This window comes from Balearica regulorum, chromosome 4 (genome assembly GCF_011004875.1).
Source record: "Balearica regulorum gibbericeps isolate bBalReg1 chromosome 4, bBalReg1.pri, whole genome shotgun sequence".
Taxonomy (NCBI): domain Eukaryota; kingdom Metazoa; phylum Chordata; class Aves; order Gruiformes; family Gruidae; genus Balearica; species Balearica regulorum.
The window spans coordinates 61,732,414-61,753,292 of NC_046187.1; the positions used below are offsets into that span (position 1 = coordinate 61,732,414).

General features: G+C 35.3%; 1 protein-coding gene across 2 annotated transcripts in view; it reads right to left on the reverse strand.

The window, feature by feature from the left end:
- Positions 1–20,879, reverse strand: part of TBC1D19 (TBC1 domain family member 19) — a 54,275-nt gene that overhangs the window by 6,004 nt on the left and 27,392 nt on the right. For both annotated transcript variants that reach the window (XM_075752361.1, XM_075752360.1), the window contains exons 11-16: positions 18,674–18,786; positions 10,321–10,395; positions 9,898–9,960; positions 5,899–5,983; positions 2,426–2,470; positions 1,135–1,167 (exon numbers count right to left, since the gene is read on the reverse strand). In XM_075752361.1, the coding sequence (XP_075608476.1) occupies positions 1,135–1,167; positions 2,426–2,470; positions 5,899–5,983; positions 9,898–9,960; positions 10,321–10,395; positions 18,674–18,786 (414 nt within the window). The remainder of the gene's footprint in view (positions 1–1,134; positions 1,168–2,425; positions 2,471–5,898; positions 5,984–9,897; positions 9,961–10,320; positions 10,396–18,673; positions 18,787–20,879) is intronic.

Below are 20,879 nucleotides of genomic sequence, written 5' to 3' on the forward strand. Positions count from 1 at the left end.
GGATAACTGAACAGTGTCTGGCAGTTGACACCGTACGAGCGTATACATGCGAACATGCAAAAGAGTATAGGATTTACATAAGGCCTCAGATACTTCCTCCTATAGCAGCATAGCATGGAATAGACAGGATGCTCTGCTTGGTCCCAGCTACCGCACCCACAGCCTGGAGTTCCAGTACTGGGTTTGTGCTGCCTTGCTTTTCAGCCTCCCTCCTTCTCACAACCAGCATATTCTGAGCTCTTGCCAAGAGAGAGGGCAGGAGGGAGGGAAGAAGCTCACACCCAGTTTGAGAGACGCTTTTCTCAAGGGCAGAGTCAAACACAAACATTTTGAAAAGCAGTTTCACACAGAAAAAGTGAAAGCCTCCTAGTGAGTACCTATGGAAGAGTTTGTTACTAAGCTGTTCATTTCTTCAAATACTTAAGATTCCCTAATCAGGTTCAAATTGGCATTTCATATTTATATCATCTAATTTTAATGATCATGTGATCATTAAACTATATTATTAGCAAAACAAAGTATTTTAAGTATAATCTTAAAATCTGCTTGCCCAGTGATGCCACAAACACCTTTGATAAATCAAAGGAAAAAACTGAAAAGCTGTAACAAACAGTCCCACATAGTTGGAGTGCCTCTGCACTAGCTGCCTTGTTACATCTGAGATCCGAGGAAATTTTTCTGCTAGAAATCTTATTGATATTTGAGCTTTCCTCTGTGCAGTAAAGTAGCAATCATTCTATTATTTAATGCTCCTTTAACACCTGTTCTAGGCAAACGGATACAGCAACAGGCCTTTCACATAATTCACGTTTTTACAAACTTTTCACGGGTAACTTGGTCTACCCAGAAGTGAAACACAAGAGCAGAACACTCTGTCAATAAACTTTATCCCTCTATTCATATACATTAAGATGTATACCTCAGCTATTCGCTCTCAGAGAAGGAACACCCACATGATAGTGAGCTGTAATATAAGTAAATAGAAACAGCCTGGAATTTTAAAAATTATATATAACTGTCTTCATACACAAAGAAACAGAATACATACAAGTTTAAAAGATGGAGAAAAGTACCTACAACTTTAAACTGCAGTATGATAAAAAGCAATTCTGAGGTTATGAAAGTCACACTTACCATACATAGAAAAGCCATGAAAAGGAATTACACCTACAAAACAAAAATATTTCTTTTTTTTGTTCTTTTGTATTTCTTTTTATCCATGCAAAAAAATGTATTTCCCCCCATATTTCTAAATTGTATTCTGCCTACCATAGGAACAAAATATTTCCTTCTCATAGCACCTGCAGTCCTAGATCTCAATCTTGTAAATATTTAAGTATGGGAATTGTATCACCTACTTTAGTACAACCAACTACGTGCTTAAACACATGCTATAGTTCCTAGAAAGGCAAGTAAAGCTCTGTTTCCATGAAGTTATTATGTATAAGCTTTGCTGAAATCAGAACCTAATTTCAGATGAATGACAACCCGTAAATGTCATGTACTGACAAGGAGGGAGCAGGAAAAGAGGAAGCCAAGACCTCTAGTAATTCATGTAGTACTCAGATAAAACATTCAGAGGACTTGGCAGTTGTACCCTGACAGTTCTCTCCTCCTTTCCAGCTGATCTTAGCTCCCATTCATTAATTTTCATATAGGACCAGTAAGAGGGAGCTGCTTTGGCAAAAGGTCATAAGGACAATGCTTCATAGCTACAAAGCTGCAAAGAATTGCGGAGGCAAAAATGAAAGAAGGGGGAATAAACGTTATGTGCTACAATTGACATCACTGGAACACAGAAGACATAAAAGACAAGGCCAGAGACACAGATTTAAGATTGGTGACGTAAGGCCTTGAAAGCAAGAGCATAGAGCTTGAACTTAAAATACAAATGCAGCAGAAAAACAGGGAAATGATTTGATAGACAGGGATTGAAATGGTCAAAATAAGAGCTGAAAAAAAAGAATTTTAATACCTGAAGTAACAACAACAGCAGCAGCAATGATACGAACTTAAAATTATACAGATCAGTTATGTCTGAATTTTTAAAACAAACACAGATTTTGAAAGGAAAAGACTTTAAGGTGTGGTTTGTTGAGGACGGAAAAGATGGGGGTCCAGCAGTTTCAGCATGTATCATTCAGATCCTCTAAGTGGTGATACAAAACTGGAATACAAGCTGCTGCACCAAAAGTTGTTTTCTTTCTCCTGCCCACACACATAGATGAACTCCGTATGTGACTACTAACACCAGGCTGAATGTGGTTTTGGAGTAGCTTCAGTCCAGCTTACTCCTTTAAATTAATGAATTTTACACAATAACAATGAAACATCATTTGTAATAGAAAAAGAAGTTATGTATTTGAGAAAAAAATCCTGTATCTTTCCAATCTACCACTAGAGGAGGCAATAGTATAATTCTTACCATTCGGAGGATAGAAAACAGCATATTCTTCCATTCCAAGTTTTCCTGTGAATCACCAAATCACAATTAAAACGTGATTGAACTGTTAAATGGTGTAAAGATTTAAATTAAAATGGTAGATTCTCAATTACAATTATAAAAATCATATCTAATTACATTACTGACCATTTGATATTGTCTAAAACAAGTGAGCAATGCAATAGGACAGGTAAGGTGTCAGATATAAAACTAAATGCAGCACCAGTAAGGGAGAATGACAAACAGCAAAAAAGAGAAGGAAGATTTCAGCAATGCTATCCCATAGAGATTTTATTTGACTGAGTCTTAGGAGCTCTAAAGGTCTTTGCTGCAGACATTGAAGATGGTGAAGCTCTATAAGGGGATAAGTCTGCCATGCTGTGGCAGACTGACCTAGGGACAGGAAAGGCATTTAAAGATATAAGAACAGGTAAAAAATATTCAAGGCTTCATTAAGCTTGCAACAGAGAGTAAGATGGATGGTGGAGTTTTGATATAACAAAAAATAAATAAGCAATTTGTTGCATACAAAAGATTAACTAAGTCAAAACAATCACTGATAGTATAGACTGACCATATAACTTTTTCTCTTCCTTGTAAAATGAACACATTATATTAGTTAATCATATTTTAATTATAGAATCTAATAATTTAAAATCCACTATTGAAAAAGTAACAATTTATTTAGAAATATAAAAGTGTTTTAAGCATAATTACCACGAATTAAAAGCTGTAATTATTTTAGTTTTAAAATGAGAAAATTCAACTAGAAAATATAATTACTTAGATGAAAATTTATAGAATACTCAGAGATCTTTCAGATCTCAGTGTATTCTGTTCACTCTACACAGAAGAATTCAGCACAGGGAAGTTTTGTCAGGTTCAATGGAATCTGGACTTCGATATTTTCCTGTAACATGAATTGAATTGACTGAATTAAATTAAAAATTAACCTGTAAAGCTTTTGCCTACTACCTCATGAAAATAAAACCCAATATTTTCCAATTACAGAAATCAGTTGTTTCATTAAACTAAAAATTAGTTTTTACTTTTCCTTGCAATAGTTTGCTTGCTGTGCAGCAGGGAGTTGTAATCTGGAAGGAGAGTATTTTTAGCATAAAGCACATCTCTTGGAAAATTAGCCAAAAATAGGACCTACAAGCCTTTCGGATTTACGCTGCACAGGTTCAGCAGAGATTTAGATTTCAGCAGCTTCATTCCCCAGATTTGTCTAGGAATAAGTAGGATGTTCCCCATAGCGGTGTTTCTGGGCTGCCATGGCTCTATGCCTGAAGTGAGACCTGGGATCCCACTGCTGTTCTGCACTCAGGTGAGCCCTTTGCTTGTTTCAAGAAGTAGGCAAAGAAAAGTGGATGGACCACTCGGTGGATAAGGAATTGGCTGGATGGTCGCATTCAAATAATTATGGTCAACAGCTCAGTGTCCAAGTGGAGAACGGTGATGAGTGGCGCTCCTCAGGGGTCGGTACTGGGACTCGCACTGTTCAACATCTTTGTCAGCAACGTGGACAGTGGGATCGAGTGCACCCTCAGCAAGTTTGCCGACAACACCAAGCTGTGTGGTGTGGTCGACACGCTGGAGGGAAGGGATGCCATCCAGAAGGACCTTGCCAGGCTGGAGAGGTGGGACCGTGCGAACCGCATGAAGTTCAACAAGGCCAAGTGCAAGGTCCTGCACGTGGGTCAGCGCAATCCCAAGCACGACTACAGGCTGGGCGAGTAATGGATTGAAAGCAGCCCTGAGGAGAAGGACTTGGGGGTATCGATTGATGAGAAGCTCAACATCAGCCAGCAGTGTGCGCTTGCAGCCCAGAAAGCCAACCGTGTCCTGGGCTGCATCAAAAGAGGCGTGACCAGCAGGTCGAGGGAGGTGATCCTGCCCCTCTACTCCGCTCTGGTGAGACCCCACCTGGAGTACTGCGTCCAGCTCTGGGGGCCCCAGTACAGGAGAGACATGGAGCTGTTAGAGAGAGTCCAGAGGAGGGCCACAAAGCTGACTGGAGGGCTGGAGCACCTCTCCTGTGAGGACAGGCTGAGAGAGTTGGGATTGTCCAGCCTGGAGAAAAGGCAGCTCTGGGGAGATCTAATTGCGGCCTTCCAGTACCTGAAGGGGCCTACGGGAAAGATGGTGAGGGACTGTTTATCAGGGAGTATAGTGACAGGACAAGGGGTAATGGGTTTAAGCTGAAGGAGGGTCGATTTAGATGAGATGATATTATGAAGAAATTCTTTACTGTGAGGGTGGTGAGGCACTGGAACAGGTTGCCCAGAGAGGTTGTGGAGGCCCCATCCCTGGAAGTGTTCAAGGCCAGGTTGGATGGGGCTTTGGGCAACATGGTTTAGTGGAGGGTGTCCCTGCCCGCAGCAGGGTGGTTGGAACTAGATGATCTTTAAGGTCCCTTCCAACCCAAACCATTCTATGATTCTATGATTCTATGAAAAGAAAACTCCCTAATTCAGTTACAGGGAGAGAAAAGACCTACAAAGCAATGAGGGAGGAAGAAAAAATTAGAAAATAAACATTGCCTCTAGTGCCATAAGAAGCAGCAAGAGGAAAACTGTCAACAGAGGTCCTGTTCAAAAAAAGTACTTGGTACAGGGATCACTGGCTAAATACACTGGCATGAGGGACCGAGGAAGAAAATGGGAATGCATAAGGTAAAAGGCACATGGAAAGAAAGTGACTGGATGGCTGAGTGATTCAAGAAGGAGGACAAAATTAGGAACCAGTTACAGCCAAGGCAGGTGAGGATCTAAGAAGCAAGAAAAGAGAGCCCAGAGGTATGCCATTAGAAGTTGGCACAGAAGGCAAGTGGACTGAACTAATAAATTTAAGACTGTTAATAAAAGTAAGACTCACATGAGAACTTAAGCCAGAGAACATCCAGAAGTAAGATAACACTCTGGAAGATGCCATGCTTTGAATAATCATCAGCTTGGTAGACCTCTACTCTCCCAGACCTTCAAACAGAGCCCACAGTTCTTCAGCAACATGTTCTCCTCCTGTCTACAAATATCTGCAAGACTCACTGCTTTGGGAAGATAACATCTTACCACCACTTCCAGTTGCTAAATTCATTGAGGTTGCAGAGGGCAGTGTTGTGTATTTAAATTTCTAGCTCTGATGAAGACAGATGTTGTCAAGATTTTACCATATTGTCATAGTTGTGTGTTTATTTTGGTAAAACACAGGAGAATTATACACAGAAAACTACAGTAAAAGAACAACATTGCAATCTGGCCTTTATGTGATCAGCTTCTAAACTGTCATAATAGAATCTGTGCAGATATCAACTGGATACATGAAATTTTCATTAAGGTTCTTTTAAAGGTAGTCTACTAGGTGTAATGAACATCAAGGAAATTCACATACTGTATTACTTCTCAGCGGTCAACAAAAATCTATACAATCTTTTTAAAAACAATTCCTTTTACCTCGTATATATGATTTGGGTGGGGTAGCACTACTGTAAGTAAAGTGCTCCAATACAGAGGTATCTCGGGAAAAACAGAGTAATACCTGTAGAAAAGACAGCATATACAAATCAGCTGACTTACTGGATCAACAAAGCAACGTCAAACAGATTTAAGGACCTGCCTTAATTAGCACCTATTAGATGGTATTGAAGAGAGTTCATATGGTTGAAAGCTCTTGACCAACTTAATTTACTTTGCTGTTCAAATTTCCAGGCTCACTTTGAACTTGCTATGATTTTACTGACAACAAATAAATGTGAAGGTAAAATATCCCCATTCTCCTACCCTCCTCTTTGCCTCTCAGCACGGGTTTATCCCTTTCTGTCACATCCTTAGTGACTGTGCATGCAACTCGCTGCTTTGATGTCTATTAGGTTATTTTTTCATTCAGTTACTATGACCTGAGGAAGTCCTAGTATAAGCAAATAGATGTCCTAGAATAAGCAAATGAAACATTTACATTTTTGCATGTATGCAGTTCCAGAAGACTGATCCTTATACTTTAATTCCCCGGAGCTTTACATAATGCTTGCGTGCTATTCAGTTCTTTCAAAAAGCACAAATTATAATGTTCACCTCGTATCCTTAAGTTCTGAAATGCACATTGTATGTTGTAAAATATATTTGTATTTTTTATTGTTTACATAAATGAAAAAATCTAGTATTCACAGCAATTGAGTATAAAATTAAATAGTAAAAGCATTCCTAGAAAAACATTAACAATAAAGAATTTCATCCTATATGCAGTTGTAAAAAATGTAGTAATTGGTATTGTACTTAAAAATTTTCATGTTTTCATGCAATGAAAGACTGCACTAGCAAGAATGTACACAAGAGGGCATAAGTAAGACAGACTTCAACTTGCTGCTCACTTTTTTTGCATACATTAAACCCTCTCTGCTCTTGCAGGTTTTAAGAGTTTGTTTGTTTGTTTTAACTGTAGCCAAGGTGTAAAAGGTGGAAATGTTTTAGATGGTGCATCACTACATAATTTATTATGAATAAAAATTAATGGATTTTTCCTTCAACTAATTATTGCAAACATATTCCAGATATCAGCATTTATCAAAAGGAAACATGCAAAACCAAAACACTAAGACATCTGAACACCATTGCGTTTTAAATTTTTTTTATGGAAAGCAAGCCATATTTTAAGACTTTTTCCTCTTTTGAACCTCAAAACTATTTCTGAGATACAAGCATCTTTTAAAAAATAAATAGTTTCTTTATCTCAAATGGTTTAAGCTAAATATTATGTTGTGCAATACACAATCATTTTCATAGCTGCCAAAATATAGCTGACAATAACAATACACAGGCAAATGTAATTCTCTGTATATGTTAACTGAGGTGAAAGAAAAAGAAACTAATCTGAAAAGGCCATAAATTATGTTCTCTCATAGGGGAAAGAATGTAACCTTAATTTGAGGCCCCCTTTTTTAGGAATACAGTGTCCAGTACCAGTATCTGGAAGTCTTTAAATTAAGACTATGCATCTTTATAAGAGATAGACTCTAGCTCAAACATAAGTTATAACTATACCTAAAAACTGCTGGGTGAGGTTCTTTGCATGTATTCATTATGCAGGATGTAAGACTAAAGAATTCAAATTGAACCTCTGGCCTGAAATAAAGAATTTACAAATTTATTAATTCAAGTATTACTTTTCTCATTTACAAAAATGATAATGCTAAAGAAAACAATGACACAAACTCCCTTTCAGGTACAGAAAAGTTTGACAAAAACTATTGGATATTTGTAATCAAAACTGAAAATCACTGAATTCAAAGGACTAAGAAGAAAAAAAACCAAAGTTAAAGCTTTATCAAAAAAGAAATTACTGTATTAAAAGTAACTGTATTCTATTTCAATAGTTATAAAGAAGTAATAAAAACATGTCAACTTTGGTATAAAGAAAGCAAAGATATTAAAGGAAATAAATTACATCATTTCACAATGTTCTTCCCCAAAAGGATTGCATGCTACTAAAGAGGTATCAATAACCCAACCAAATATCTTGTTATTTTACGCCTAAATTTTCTGGTTTTGATGGATGCTTTTTCTGTTAAGTAATACACAGACAAATGCCACACTCCGCTCAATGACTTGGAAAACTTAGAGGCAGTATGTAGTCATGAAAAAACCCCACAAACCCAGTGCAAACATAGAAATAATATATCTGGTTCAAACTAACATTTTCACTACCTATTTTATTTAGCCAATATTTAATTCCAGTTATCATATGAAATCAATAAATAATATTCCATATCAGAGTGACTCATACTGCAGAATTTTTCCAGGGGCCACAGAACAAAATCATTTGGCAGCAATGCATTTGCAAATTAGATTGGAAGAGAAAGTTATCAAGGAAAATGCATTAACTTTCTTCTAAGAAAGAGTCTAAAGAATACCACAAAGTACCAAACAAAACTAGAGCAACTAATAATTAGAAGTTTAAGATATTCTTTGCCTCAAAGCCTTGCAGTAAAACTAGGCACTTCATTTTCTAAAGTTTTGGTGACTCTCCTTTAAATTACTGAGGATAGTTTAGTCCTTTTTATGATTTTCATTCTGTAAACATTTTTTTTAGTTAATAGAGATATATATAAAAAAGTGAAATATTCAACTGTGCTATATATTGAGATTGATGAACAAAATCTATTTCTGATGGTCTTAAAACCAAACATTATACTGTATATTAGTTCACACTCCTTCATAGATTATAATTCTATATTCACTGGAACTGTTAATTAGTGACTAATTAATATGCCTTAGTAATCTATATAATGAATGAAGCAGAAATAAGAATGAGATTTTCATATCCCATGATGATGAGATAATGTTACAATAATGAAGATCATCTTTGATCAAGAAAAAAATCCTACATGGAACTATTTTAGTGAATAAATATCAATGTTTGAGTTATTATGTAGTCACTTTTCAAATTTTAATTCAGAAACAAATTCAGATACAGATCTTAATCTTGGAACTATTTTAAGTAAAAAAGGCTATAATTTCCTGAGGTTATAATTTGAAGCATTAATGTTTAAACATTTATTACACTGAAATATTATATGCGGACATGATTGAATAGTATGCTTAAATAGTAACGCATATTTTTATACCTACACGGACTAAGCAGCATTAAGGACAGCTCCTTACTCACTTAAATTACTAGCACTTTTACATATTACCATCAAAGAAGAAATCATTTCATTTCACATAGCTCAAACAGAAAATTAAGCAAGTCTAACCTAACAGATGTGACTAATGAAATTGAAAGCACTGTGGAAATGGTAAATTTGCTGCATGACATTTATGTTGACACTGCAATCAACTACACATTAGGAAATTCATAAATGTAACGTCCTCCTATTTAAGGGCATTTGACAGGCAGCAACAAAGATAATTCTTTATAAATTAGCTGGGTTCCCCATTGCTGGAAGCAGCTTTGGAATGGGAGCAATCCTAAAAGTAACTATACGCATCACTATCTTACTCAGAATCAATGTCTTCAATTTAAAAATATGTCAATACAATATCTTTTATGCTTATTGCAATAGGTCACTGTAAAGCTTTTTTTTTTTTTTAAATTGGAACCCTAAATATACTTCTCAAGTCTTAATTTCTCTGCATGCCACAGCTGTTAATCATTTTATTATTGCAAAGCTGGAAAGGGGAAGAATATAGCTGACTTTTCTGGCTTACTGCTTTGGAAAGACATTGTGTAGGGTCTTTCAGAGTAGGAGTTTTAGAAGTTTGTCCTGCTTAATCTGTTTAAGTGTACAAGATTAATTTACAGTATTGTTACTCAGAAGGGAAAGTATGCGTAATGCAGCAAACAGATGCTGTCTAGGGTCCCACTGAACTCTGCCTACTCATGAAACACAAAGGCAGTTCGTCTTCCACAGCAGTATACTTTCTAGCTTTTCTAAGAAAAAAAAAAAAGCTACATACCTGATATAAATAATCCTCAAATACAAAATAGTAGTCATCATTGCTTGCTGTCAGCTTTACATCCTGTAATCAAAAAATAGAGTAGTTTGAAGCCAAAAGACATCTCTTCAGACTCCCATAGAAGCTAGACAACACAGTGGTAGAAGAGACTGTTTCACCACTGAATCATGAAAGAGCTGTAGTTAAGCATATACTCCACATTTTAAAATTACCGTTTCTTTACGATTTAATGGCTCAACTCAAACAAATGTCTTACAGAAGAGCCAACACAGGCACAAGGAGAGAGTTTATAATAATAAATTCACACTAATTATTCTTACACTCATTAAACCCAAACCTTCTAACATATTCTTTGTTAAAAAACCAAGATACTGGTGTGATGAGTATATAAATCACTTAATCACTGTTTAGTGAATCACTTACTTTGTAAATCAGGCTGTCCACTAAAAGGTCATGCTGAATCACATTTGACTTAAGCTGTTCATAATACAAGATATCCTAAAATTAAAAATATCGTTAGTCTGAGACACACCTTTAATCTAAACTAATGAAACCAATTTTTAACAATTAAAAAAACCCCAACAACAAAAAGCATGTGTTCAGCTGAAAAACCCACTGCACAATTTATGAAGCATTCTATCCCAGTTTATTCTAACTTAAGCCCTAAGAAACAAGGCAGATATTTGAGACTTTATAAAATGACCTCCCCTGTAGATAATTAATGAAGTGAGAATGAAGAAACTAATTAAAACCAAAGATGTTTATCTTCCAACCTTTGGATCTCTACAGCTAAAACTTTTTCATTGCTCAAAATCTTTTTTTTTTTCTTTTTTACCCTCTATTTTCATGCACCTCTCCATTAATAGGTTCCATCATATCTTCTAGCATTTGTGAGTTGCTACAAATATTTGACATTAATCTAATATGAATCTCTAAACAGTATAAATTTGTGAAAAGATGAAATTATAAACATATTTTTAAAATCTTGTGAAGAATACAAAGAACTCAGACCTTTTTTAAAACTCCAATTATTTCCCGAATGTCTACAGAACATACACAAGGGTGAAACGATGGGGAAGTATCAGAATAAACACTTCTCTGCTTTTGCTTATTCTATCCCTTTCCTCTTAGAAAGGGCTTGCAAAGGAAACAAAAGTTCAAATATTGCACTATCATCACGTAATTCCTAAATCCCTAAATAACTGTGTGTTATATATACATATATATAATACCCACAACTGAATAACACAGTTTCAGATGAATACCACAGTTTCAAATGGATTTGGAATAAATTTATAAAATAGAATCAGCAGTCCCAAAGCTCCTTCCCACTTTGCAAAACTATTTTGATTTCAGCGTGTCTCTACAGGCACCACACAAATGTCTCTATATTCTGAGTTTTACATAATATTCACTGCCGATTTCTTTGAGTGGGTGGGGGGAAGATAAGCCTGGAGTAAGGATTTAAAGAACAAATGGGAAGTAAGATGATATTTTGAGAGGCAGAAAATGGAAAAAAGTGAAGAGAAGGCTAGGGAACACTGTAACTGTTCTTTGTATTAATCCAAAACTGAGAAGAGGTGAATATTATACACTTAGAAATTATTAGAATTAATACATTATTAGACTGTTAAGTTCAAATGAGGACACGAGCTGTATTTATTAAGTACTGATAACTACCACAGGGAAAATATTTACATTTTTCTTTCTGAGAAATAAAAAAGGCAGATATAAATAATACTCTATTTCTTTATAAAGGATCAGACACAAATATTTACTAAATGTAAATTATTTGCAGCATGAATGTATTGCTGTTCTTACGAGCTACAGAGAACTACTCTAATATTCAAGTCACAATTTTAAAGCATCAATACTGTAGTCTAAATGTAACACTGCCAAATGAATAATGTCTAAAGTGGGGGGGGTTTGCCATCTCAAATGACTCTATATATTAGAACAGAAGGAGCTAATAAAAAAAAAAACCACAACTCTTCTTTTTCATGCTAAGCAGACTGCATGATTAACTGTTTCTGATGTACACAAAAGTACTCCTGCATAAGAAATGGTACAATGAAACTCATGGCTACAAGGGTACTAGATAATGCTACAACTAATTTATTGTAACTTGGGAAGGAGATTCTAATTACCTCATGGTTTCCTGTTTTAATTTCCTAGTTTTTAGTTCTCTAGAACTGCCTTGAACAATTGCTACAGGCTGCTTGGAAGTGGGAGAAGAAAGTGGTATGAAGAGAGACAGAAATCTTCTGCTACACACATATAGAGCACGCTTTAAATTTATATGCAGAAACAAGTTTTCTTCTTAAAATATTTTCACCTGAAGTGACACGGTGGCTCCAAGTCACAAGTTAACATTATCACTAGTCCAGTATTTTGTACTAACCTTTTCCTTCCTGAATTAGGAAGCCATTCAATTATGTTTTATGTTTGCTTACAAGAGTCCATTTTCCTGTTACTATTAAAATTATTGTAAAACCACAACTAAACAGTAATCACTTAAGTACATGGTCCATTCATCTTAACAGTCAGAATAACTTGGTATTCAGTTGAATTGCTGCTATTTTAGCTACACTTAGAATGGACTTAGTCATTTGGCACAAATGAAGAACAGATTTCTGTACAAGAAAAAATATTCATAAATGATGCTCTACTGTACTAACTTTGTAAGTTCAAAGTACTAGTTTCAGTGCAGTTTTGTTGAAGGCATCATACTGAAATATGATTGGCTTATTTTTAATCTCTAAAATATTTACTAGCTTCCTATGCCTTAATTCAACTGCATTATTAATTGAAGTGTAAAGAACCATGTTAATTGCAATTATGTATAAATTAGTTTAGTATAGCCAGCGAACAGTACCTTCCACAGAAGGAAAACAGAAAACCGCTGAAAGAAATGTAAATGAAATAGATTTAATCAGAACAGAGTATTTACTATTTGTTGTAAATGATGACAGAACGACACACGTATTTAAAACATTTTGTAAAATATATTTTGTTTTAGCAAAGGAATCAGTAAAAACAGAAGTGTAGAAACTTTCCATTTCTCACCCTTCAGACTTGTGTACCAAAACAATCTACTTATTAGAATATAGGGCAAATATTGCCTGAGTTAGAGTTGAATTACTTAGCCTTAATCAATAGGACATACAATTTCTGAAATACATATCCTGCCCAATTTTCCTCCTTAATTTAATTGGTGTAAATATTTCAAGCAGTTAAAAAAGTGGTAGGAATAAGCAACCTGATGTTTAGGGCGCTGTCTTAAAAGAGAGAACAACTGCGCTCAGATTCTTCAGCAACTCGCAGAAACTGAATGGAAGTTCTTTATAATTCAGTTGAATACTTTCCTCAGTATGATTTTAAATAAAAAGGGTAAACAGTTTATCACCTTTTATTTTTTCATAAATAGTAGTTTCTCCTTTGCTCTTACAAAAACCCACTAGGCCAACTTGATTGTTCCTCAGAAAATAAAACACCATTTCCTGTCGCTGTTACAATTTCAGCATGAAGTAAAATTTCAAACACAACTCAAAACTCTATCCTGAAAAAATGAATAGCAAATTTACATTGCAAATATTACCAGAGTGAAACAGTACTTAAATGTTTTTACAGTTCAATAATTTAGTAAAATGGCCAGAAGACCAAGCTGTCCACCTGAACTAGAAGTCATAAGAAAAAGTTTGGGAAACAAATCAGAAATTATGAAAAAGGTACTTGTGATGCAAAAGCAATCGTAATCATTGTAGGAATAATGGTTTTATCTCATTACTTGTTATTCATTTTCTCTTAAATTGCGATTGTTGTGAGGCAAAATGAAAACAGGACTTGGGAATCACACCGGTTTTTTAGACGTGACTTGACCACAAGTAGATCTTGCCCATGCCTCTTAGTAAGATAAGAGGCTTGTGATTCATTCTATATTAATAAATATATTCCTTATATCTGAATCATAAACAAGATTGGCCACAGATTTGCTTTCAAGCCACATGATCCTTTTGCTTGGTGATCAGTTTTTCTCACACAATGAAAAATGTTTTTAAGAGCCTCACTCAGGCTTCAAAAAAGATTCAAGTCTTGTTTTACTATTTTATTGGTTGCGTTTCTTCCTCCAGATGTGAAGGAAGTGTCAGGAGTGTCCAAAAATGTGGTAGGTTTCTTAGCCTAAAATGTTTTCATTTATAAAAACAAAATCTTACCATTTTCATCTGATTCAACCTTTCTTCTCTGTCTGACAAATCTTACTGTAACTTTGATTTGTAAACTTTTTACTTTTTAAAATGTGTTGCATTTTTATATAGCTTTTCTCAAAATAATATATATTTTTTATACTGCATCTCCAAACATACTCATCTTTCCAAGTTGAGACAAAGTACATTTCAGAATTGTCCAGCCCTCTTGACCTTACAAAGCCACACACCAAAATTTCCACCCAAAAACCTCATACTGTCTCCACCTGAAAGCATAAGAAAAAGGGAGCTCTGAAAGTAGCTCACAGGCAAAAGAGAGCAGGATCTTTCAGCAGTATCCAGCGAAGCTAGTTTAGGCAGAATCTGGTGATTCATCTTCTTTGAAATAAAGGTTTGGATTACTCAGCAGCCTCTGTGCAGGCACAGTCCACCTGTGGCCTGTCCCGAAATCCCTGGCACAGGAGCTGTACTCTCACTGCTGAACTGCAGGCAGCTCATGATTAATTTTTAGGTTACCCTTGTCATTTGATTGCACTGTCGATACCTGCCTCTCAAATCTGATACAAAAAATGGGTGGATGAAGCACAGAGCTAGGAACGTGAAGAAAGACTGACATTGGGGAGTCTAGAAAGGAGACACTAAGATTTGTAGGAACTGGATGAAGCCTGAAGAATGGCAACCAGAATGAATTAGGTGAGCTGTAGATTTTGGAACAGAAGTACCAGAAACAAGTACAAAACAAAAGCCTAAACAGATTAGATAAAGAAATAACAGCCGAAAGAGCTAAAAAAGTCCCTCCTGGCAAATCCTGGAAGAGGATCCAAAACTTATTCTCCTTCTACCAGACACACGTACTTGTAAAGTACATCCTTGTCCAGTCAAAGATGATGAGAGTCCATTGCTGCTACTGGTTTCTCAGCTGTTTGAATGGTACAGCGGGGACCTTCAGCTACTGATCGTAAACTTAATAACCCTACTGATAAGGCATAGAGTTACATCATACTCCATTATAAACTTACCACCTCACCTATTTATTAAGTTTTTACACCTAGGAAATTACATTCAGTAAAAGCTGTAGTAAAGCAAAGCATTACTAATTTCTGCATGCTGGAATTTTCAGAATTAAGATTAATTTTCAACCCATTAACTTAAAAAAAATAGAGGAAAAAAGCCTATCATGAACAATTTTGGGTTTTAAGCACTGCTTGAATAGCATGCAGTGAAGAAACAGTAAGGTAACACACAGAACAGAAGGAAAAAAACTAATTAAACAGATTGTTAGTAAGTGTGTGCCATCCATTTTGTGCAATCAATGAGGCAGATATCCCACCGGAAAAACTGTGATTTTGTGATTCAAGAGCATATGATAAAAAATACATATATACACACAGCAAATTGGACTGTTTGCACAGACAATACTGACTGTGACACTGTTAAGCTTTTAAATGTTTGACTTTGCAACCTTAAAAATGCTCTTTTAACACAGTTTCTTTAAAATGTACCATCACAAACGAAAACTAATAAACAACTTATTGCCAGGAAATGTGTTGACACATTTCTAAATAATCCTGCATACAGAGCTTCCAGTTTATCATTTTTATGATTACGATGGTAGATTGCTAGGATCATCCCTTGCTTGGCTGTATATTAGCTTTATACAGAGGCTGAGCTTTACCAAATAAAATTTTCTAAACAACAATATTGGATGCTAACACACACAATGCTGCCCATACCAAACCTTCAATAATGTTTTACATTAAAGAAAGGAGATTCACAGTCCTTATGAGTTATAGATTCATGCAGCTATAAATGTAATAGAGCTGCAAATCAGAAATATTACAGCAAGAAATCTCTGCAACCACGCAATTCAACTTGAGCAGAGAAACAGTATACAAGAGGTAGAGAAGTGTTAGATAAACCAATAAAGTCTATATGAAATACAGCAGATCATAAAACAGCTACACGTATCTGAAAACTGCTTTGCTATACTTTACAAAAAATAAAGCAGTACGTTGAGTATATGCAAGAAGAACGTCTGAGAGTGTTAGCCTTCTGGCAGTAGTTACAGCCTTACTTCTGTGAAATGCTAGTAAATGCAATCCTTAAAATGAACTACAGATATTCAGTTTAGAACATAGCTATAGTAACCCATGTGCTATCCTACCTGATCTATAGGCAGTCCGCTAGGTCTCAGTCAGAAAGCCTACCCCTTTAGTGCATTTATATTTTTAGTACTCGAAGTCCATAAAACAACTGTAACTTAAGAGCCCAGGATAACAAACACTATACTATGCAGTGCAAAAATAATCTCGGAAAATAAGATAAAAGGCTCCGATAGCTGTTACATTAGAAGATACAGTTTCAGTTTAACATGACAGAAAAACATTCATATGCACTTACATCACCAGCTTAGAAGATTTTCTCCAACACAGTATATGTTGTTCACAGACTTGACCATTTCTGTTCTTTGTGGGGAGGGCAGGTGGATTTTGTATTTATTGTTTTCCAATCCTTATTTCAACAGTCTCAAAGTTGTGACAAATTTGCAGTCCGCATCACTTCATCTATCCTTACTTATCACTTTTTCTTGATGTTATCATTATCATTTTCCAGCCACTTATCATCACCTTTCTCAAGTTCTTTCAGCATCATCACAAAATATTGTCTCACCAGTAATTCCCTGCAGTCTGTTCAGTTCAGTCTCAAGGCTGTGGACCCTGTAGAATGTCTCCTAAAGGAGAACGTCTACTGCACTGAATCTCAGAATACTGTATGCATATATAGTTTATTTTTCTTCTTCTTCTATAGTTTGCTAAGCGCGTACAAAGTTACCTTAAGGTAAAATATCATGTCAATGAGAATGTATTAGCTGCCCTAAGTGTCCACATGCTTCCTTGCAATAAGTTGGAACTGAGTTATCATTTATTACACAGTAAATGCACATACACGAGCACTTGTGATCAAACAGCCAAGGTACTCTTCTCTAGCTTACCTAACAGTAAACTAATACTGTCACAGCAGAGACTAACCTTTTGAGAAGGTCTATAATACTCACCCTTCGTGCATAGTATAAACACATATTAAAAACAACTATGAACTACAGTTCACTTTTAAAGGATGTAACAGTGTGGCTGACAAATATATTAACAGACAAACGTACCTTGTTCCTCTTGAAAAAAGGTAACTTGAAAATTGTCCATGTGAATTTCAGGAAATGGATTTTAATAAGTCTATTTACATAACAACCCATGCTTTACATGAACATAAAATGAAATATTTTATCATTTTTCTGACTATTATCTTGACTTTTAGTCATCAATACAGAATACTTGGCTTTTTTATTCAATTATTTCATTTTCCACATTAAGATAAAAATGGTCTTAGAACATGCAGCATTTAACAGAATATAAACAGATGCAATGTAACCAACAAAATTAATATCATACCTATAATATTCCTCCTCTCATAAAGAGAAAGACTTCTAAAATTCAAGCTGTCCTGATAATTTAAAATAACTTAAATCTAGTGTTGGGCATTTTAAGACATATAATATTTCATTATTATTTCAACAGCTCTTTCTTCTACAGAGAATTCAATCTTTTATTTAATAGAAACAAAAGACTACTTTATTTTTTCAACAAGTAATAAACGAACTAATTCTAATACCAGAACAAATAATTTCACTCCTTAGGTAAGCTGTCAATGAACAAGATTTAAATTTATTTTTAAGGGCAAGATCTTATGATTGTACTATGTAGTTATCAATAAATGCCCCAATATTACAAGAAAACGGCTACATCCTCAAATGAAATATTGTAAAATTCTCACATTTATGAGTAAATTTACATGTATGCATGTTATTTTTTTATTGCAATAAAAGTCTTATAACAAAGGATTCACAATTTTGCGAATATTTAAATAGGGTTTTAACTTTTTATGGTATATTAGATATATGGACTACAGCATGTTCTTCGGATACTGTAAAAGATTTCAATGTTGAGGATCTGAGTCAAATATAAGGTACCACGAAAAACTGCTGCTGTACAATGGAGTATGAAAACAATCCACATCTTACTAGTTCCTCTTTCTGTCTTTTTGATTGTACATATGTAGAGTATATGCAATAATATATAAAGCAATTTACAAGATATGTATGTGAATATGATGACAGGTTGAAATAGCGGGGAAAAGATATAGCACATATATTCTTTTTTATAAAACTTAGGAAAGATAAGAGAGATTCAGTCTTTCCAGGATTTTTTTCTTGTGCCCTTCTGAAAAAGTCAGCACCATATTGGAAAACCTCAGGAGCTAGCCAGATCAATCAAATAGTTTGTTCTACAGTATTTTGCTCATGTATCTGTTGAGAAATTAGGGAAGAGCCTAAAAGACTTCACCACAGCACAGAATTTTTTACAGGCATGTGTATATTTCTCATAAAATGTTTATCAGTTTCTGTGACAACTCAGTAGAGCATTTCTATTTTGGAAAAAAAGATCACTAGAAGATATGCGCTTTCACTTTTGTGTTTTCACCCAGTCTTCATATTTTACTCTCACTTTGCTCCTTACCTCTGGCTGATTAGAAATATTGAGAATGAGGGCCCACAGATCAGCTCGGAGTGCTGTTGGACATCCCTGACGAACATATTGTTGAGCTGCAGCACTATCTTGCTCTGCTAAAACTGTAAGAAAGCAAGCAGGTAATGAACTGATATAGTTTAAGACTTCCAAAGTTTATGAAATGATCACGTACTTTAATTTTTAACTTTACAAATTGGTTTACCATGCTGTAAGCATTAGCTAATGGGAAAATATCTAAAAGGTCTGGTTTTCAGAATGTAATTTTGAAGTAGTTCTCTGGGAAACAAGGCAATTGATATTAATAAGCTAGGCTGTACTACCTCCTGTCATAAAAGAGCACTTAGTATGTATCTTCTTAGTATGTATCTATGACTATATCAAGGTTAGTTGCAGCTACTAGGCTGGCATCTAGTGGAACAAGCAACCGTATATAGCCACAAAATACTCCTATTTAACTAGGAGTGGTATCTCAGTTCAAATAGGAGATTGCCACTCATTCCGGTTTTTTGTGTCTCCCCTATTTTTATGTTAACTATATGAATATCTTCACAGATAACTGTGGGGCACAATCTTTCCATTTTAGAGTGTCCTGTCTTGTTCTCTCATTATTTGTATACATACTCTGGAGGATAAAGACTTTCTCAAAAGATTTTGTTTTTCCTTCAGGCTGACATAAAACAAATACTCTACAGTTGACAGGTTTACCTAGATGGGTCATTGTTGTGAAGCTTTAGGCTACTCTGTCACAAGGGCCTCATCCTGAATACAGTACTGTACATACCTTAGAGCGGATTATCTCATTCCTTACTTAAATCCATAAACTTGAAAGACAATGATCTTTAGCTATCCTAATCTGCTAGGAGTGTTGTTTCCCATTGAGGTTATGTGATTAATTGTATCCTCATACCTGTCTTTCACAACAGAGAGTTGGGAGAATAATTCTGTGAGATTATCTAGACATTACATAGGTGTTGTGCTGGTACTCAGAAGTTTCCAAATCTGTATCTTCTGACTTTTCTGAAGTCTCTCAGAAACAACTTGCTTTTCTAAATTTCACTAAATTCGATATTCATGATATCTGCCCTGACATGGCTTAGAAGAATGAGGTTTGGAAGTATAAATGTATTTAATTGATTCCTCTCTCCTTCCCTCTCTTCTTAAATACTGAATAGACCAGTCTGCCAATTGTCTGTTTAACCTGCAGAGCTCTAACACAGACGGTGCATGATCCTTTTTTCCTAAACAAAGAGGGCAAAAATTAAAAACATTTCTACATTCCCCACAAAACTTTAGAAAAGACCGTGATTCATGTCAGTGTCCATGAGTGTTTATCTTACTGTTTCTTACTGAGACACAAAATACTAAAAAGTAGTTTTGCTATATAGAAGATTTTTACTAAATGCAATAAAGACAATTCCTCAGACTTGGCAATCCATCTAATATAAAAGCAAAATCAATACATCAGTGGCAGCCAAAGTCATAACCAACACCCAATAGAGCATGCAGTAGGACTGCTACTGAATGAACTGAGATTTCAGTTTGTGGTCAAGACTCTTAACACACATTTTTACAAAATTTTGTGTCTTTGCATGTAGGAAAAGCTAAGACAATCTCTGTAACAGAGGCTGCTCTACACAGACGAGACGAGGAGTGAGAATTACATTGTGGGGTTGAATGACTGGCTCAGGAAGTCTGGATAGGAAATTTATTTGGAAGAACAGGAAAAGAACAGAGATGGACAGGACCCTAATGAGTTGCTCTTGGATCAGAAAACAGACAATGAGGGATAGAAGGAGGACCGCAAAAGGAGAAGTAAGAAAGGTCATGGTTTTCTTACTGAAACACACACAAACAAAAAAGAAAAAAAAAGGATGGAGGACTTTTGGGATGGTATCCACTGTTTTTTTCTTTGATGGTGATGATGTTTAGCAGGAATCACCAGAGAAAGGAAGGAGCAGATATTGAGGGATTTCAAACATTCCTTGTATGTTTCTTCTATAAGCAAACTTGACTAATAAATGATTATTTCCTTTATCTTCCCTTTCTTTTCTAGGTTATTTCTTAACCTACAAAAACCCCAGAATTTCTTCAGAAAAATCAGTATAAGGAGACAAATGAGTGAATTTTCCATGGTGGCTAAGTATTGCAATACTTAGTAAGTTCTGTAATTGCAAATAACAATTAAAAAGACTCT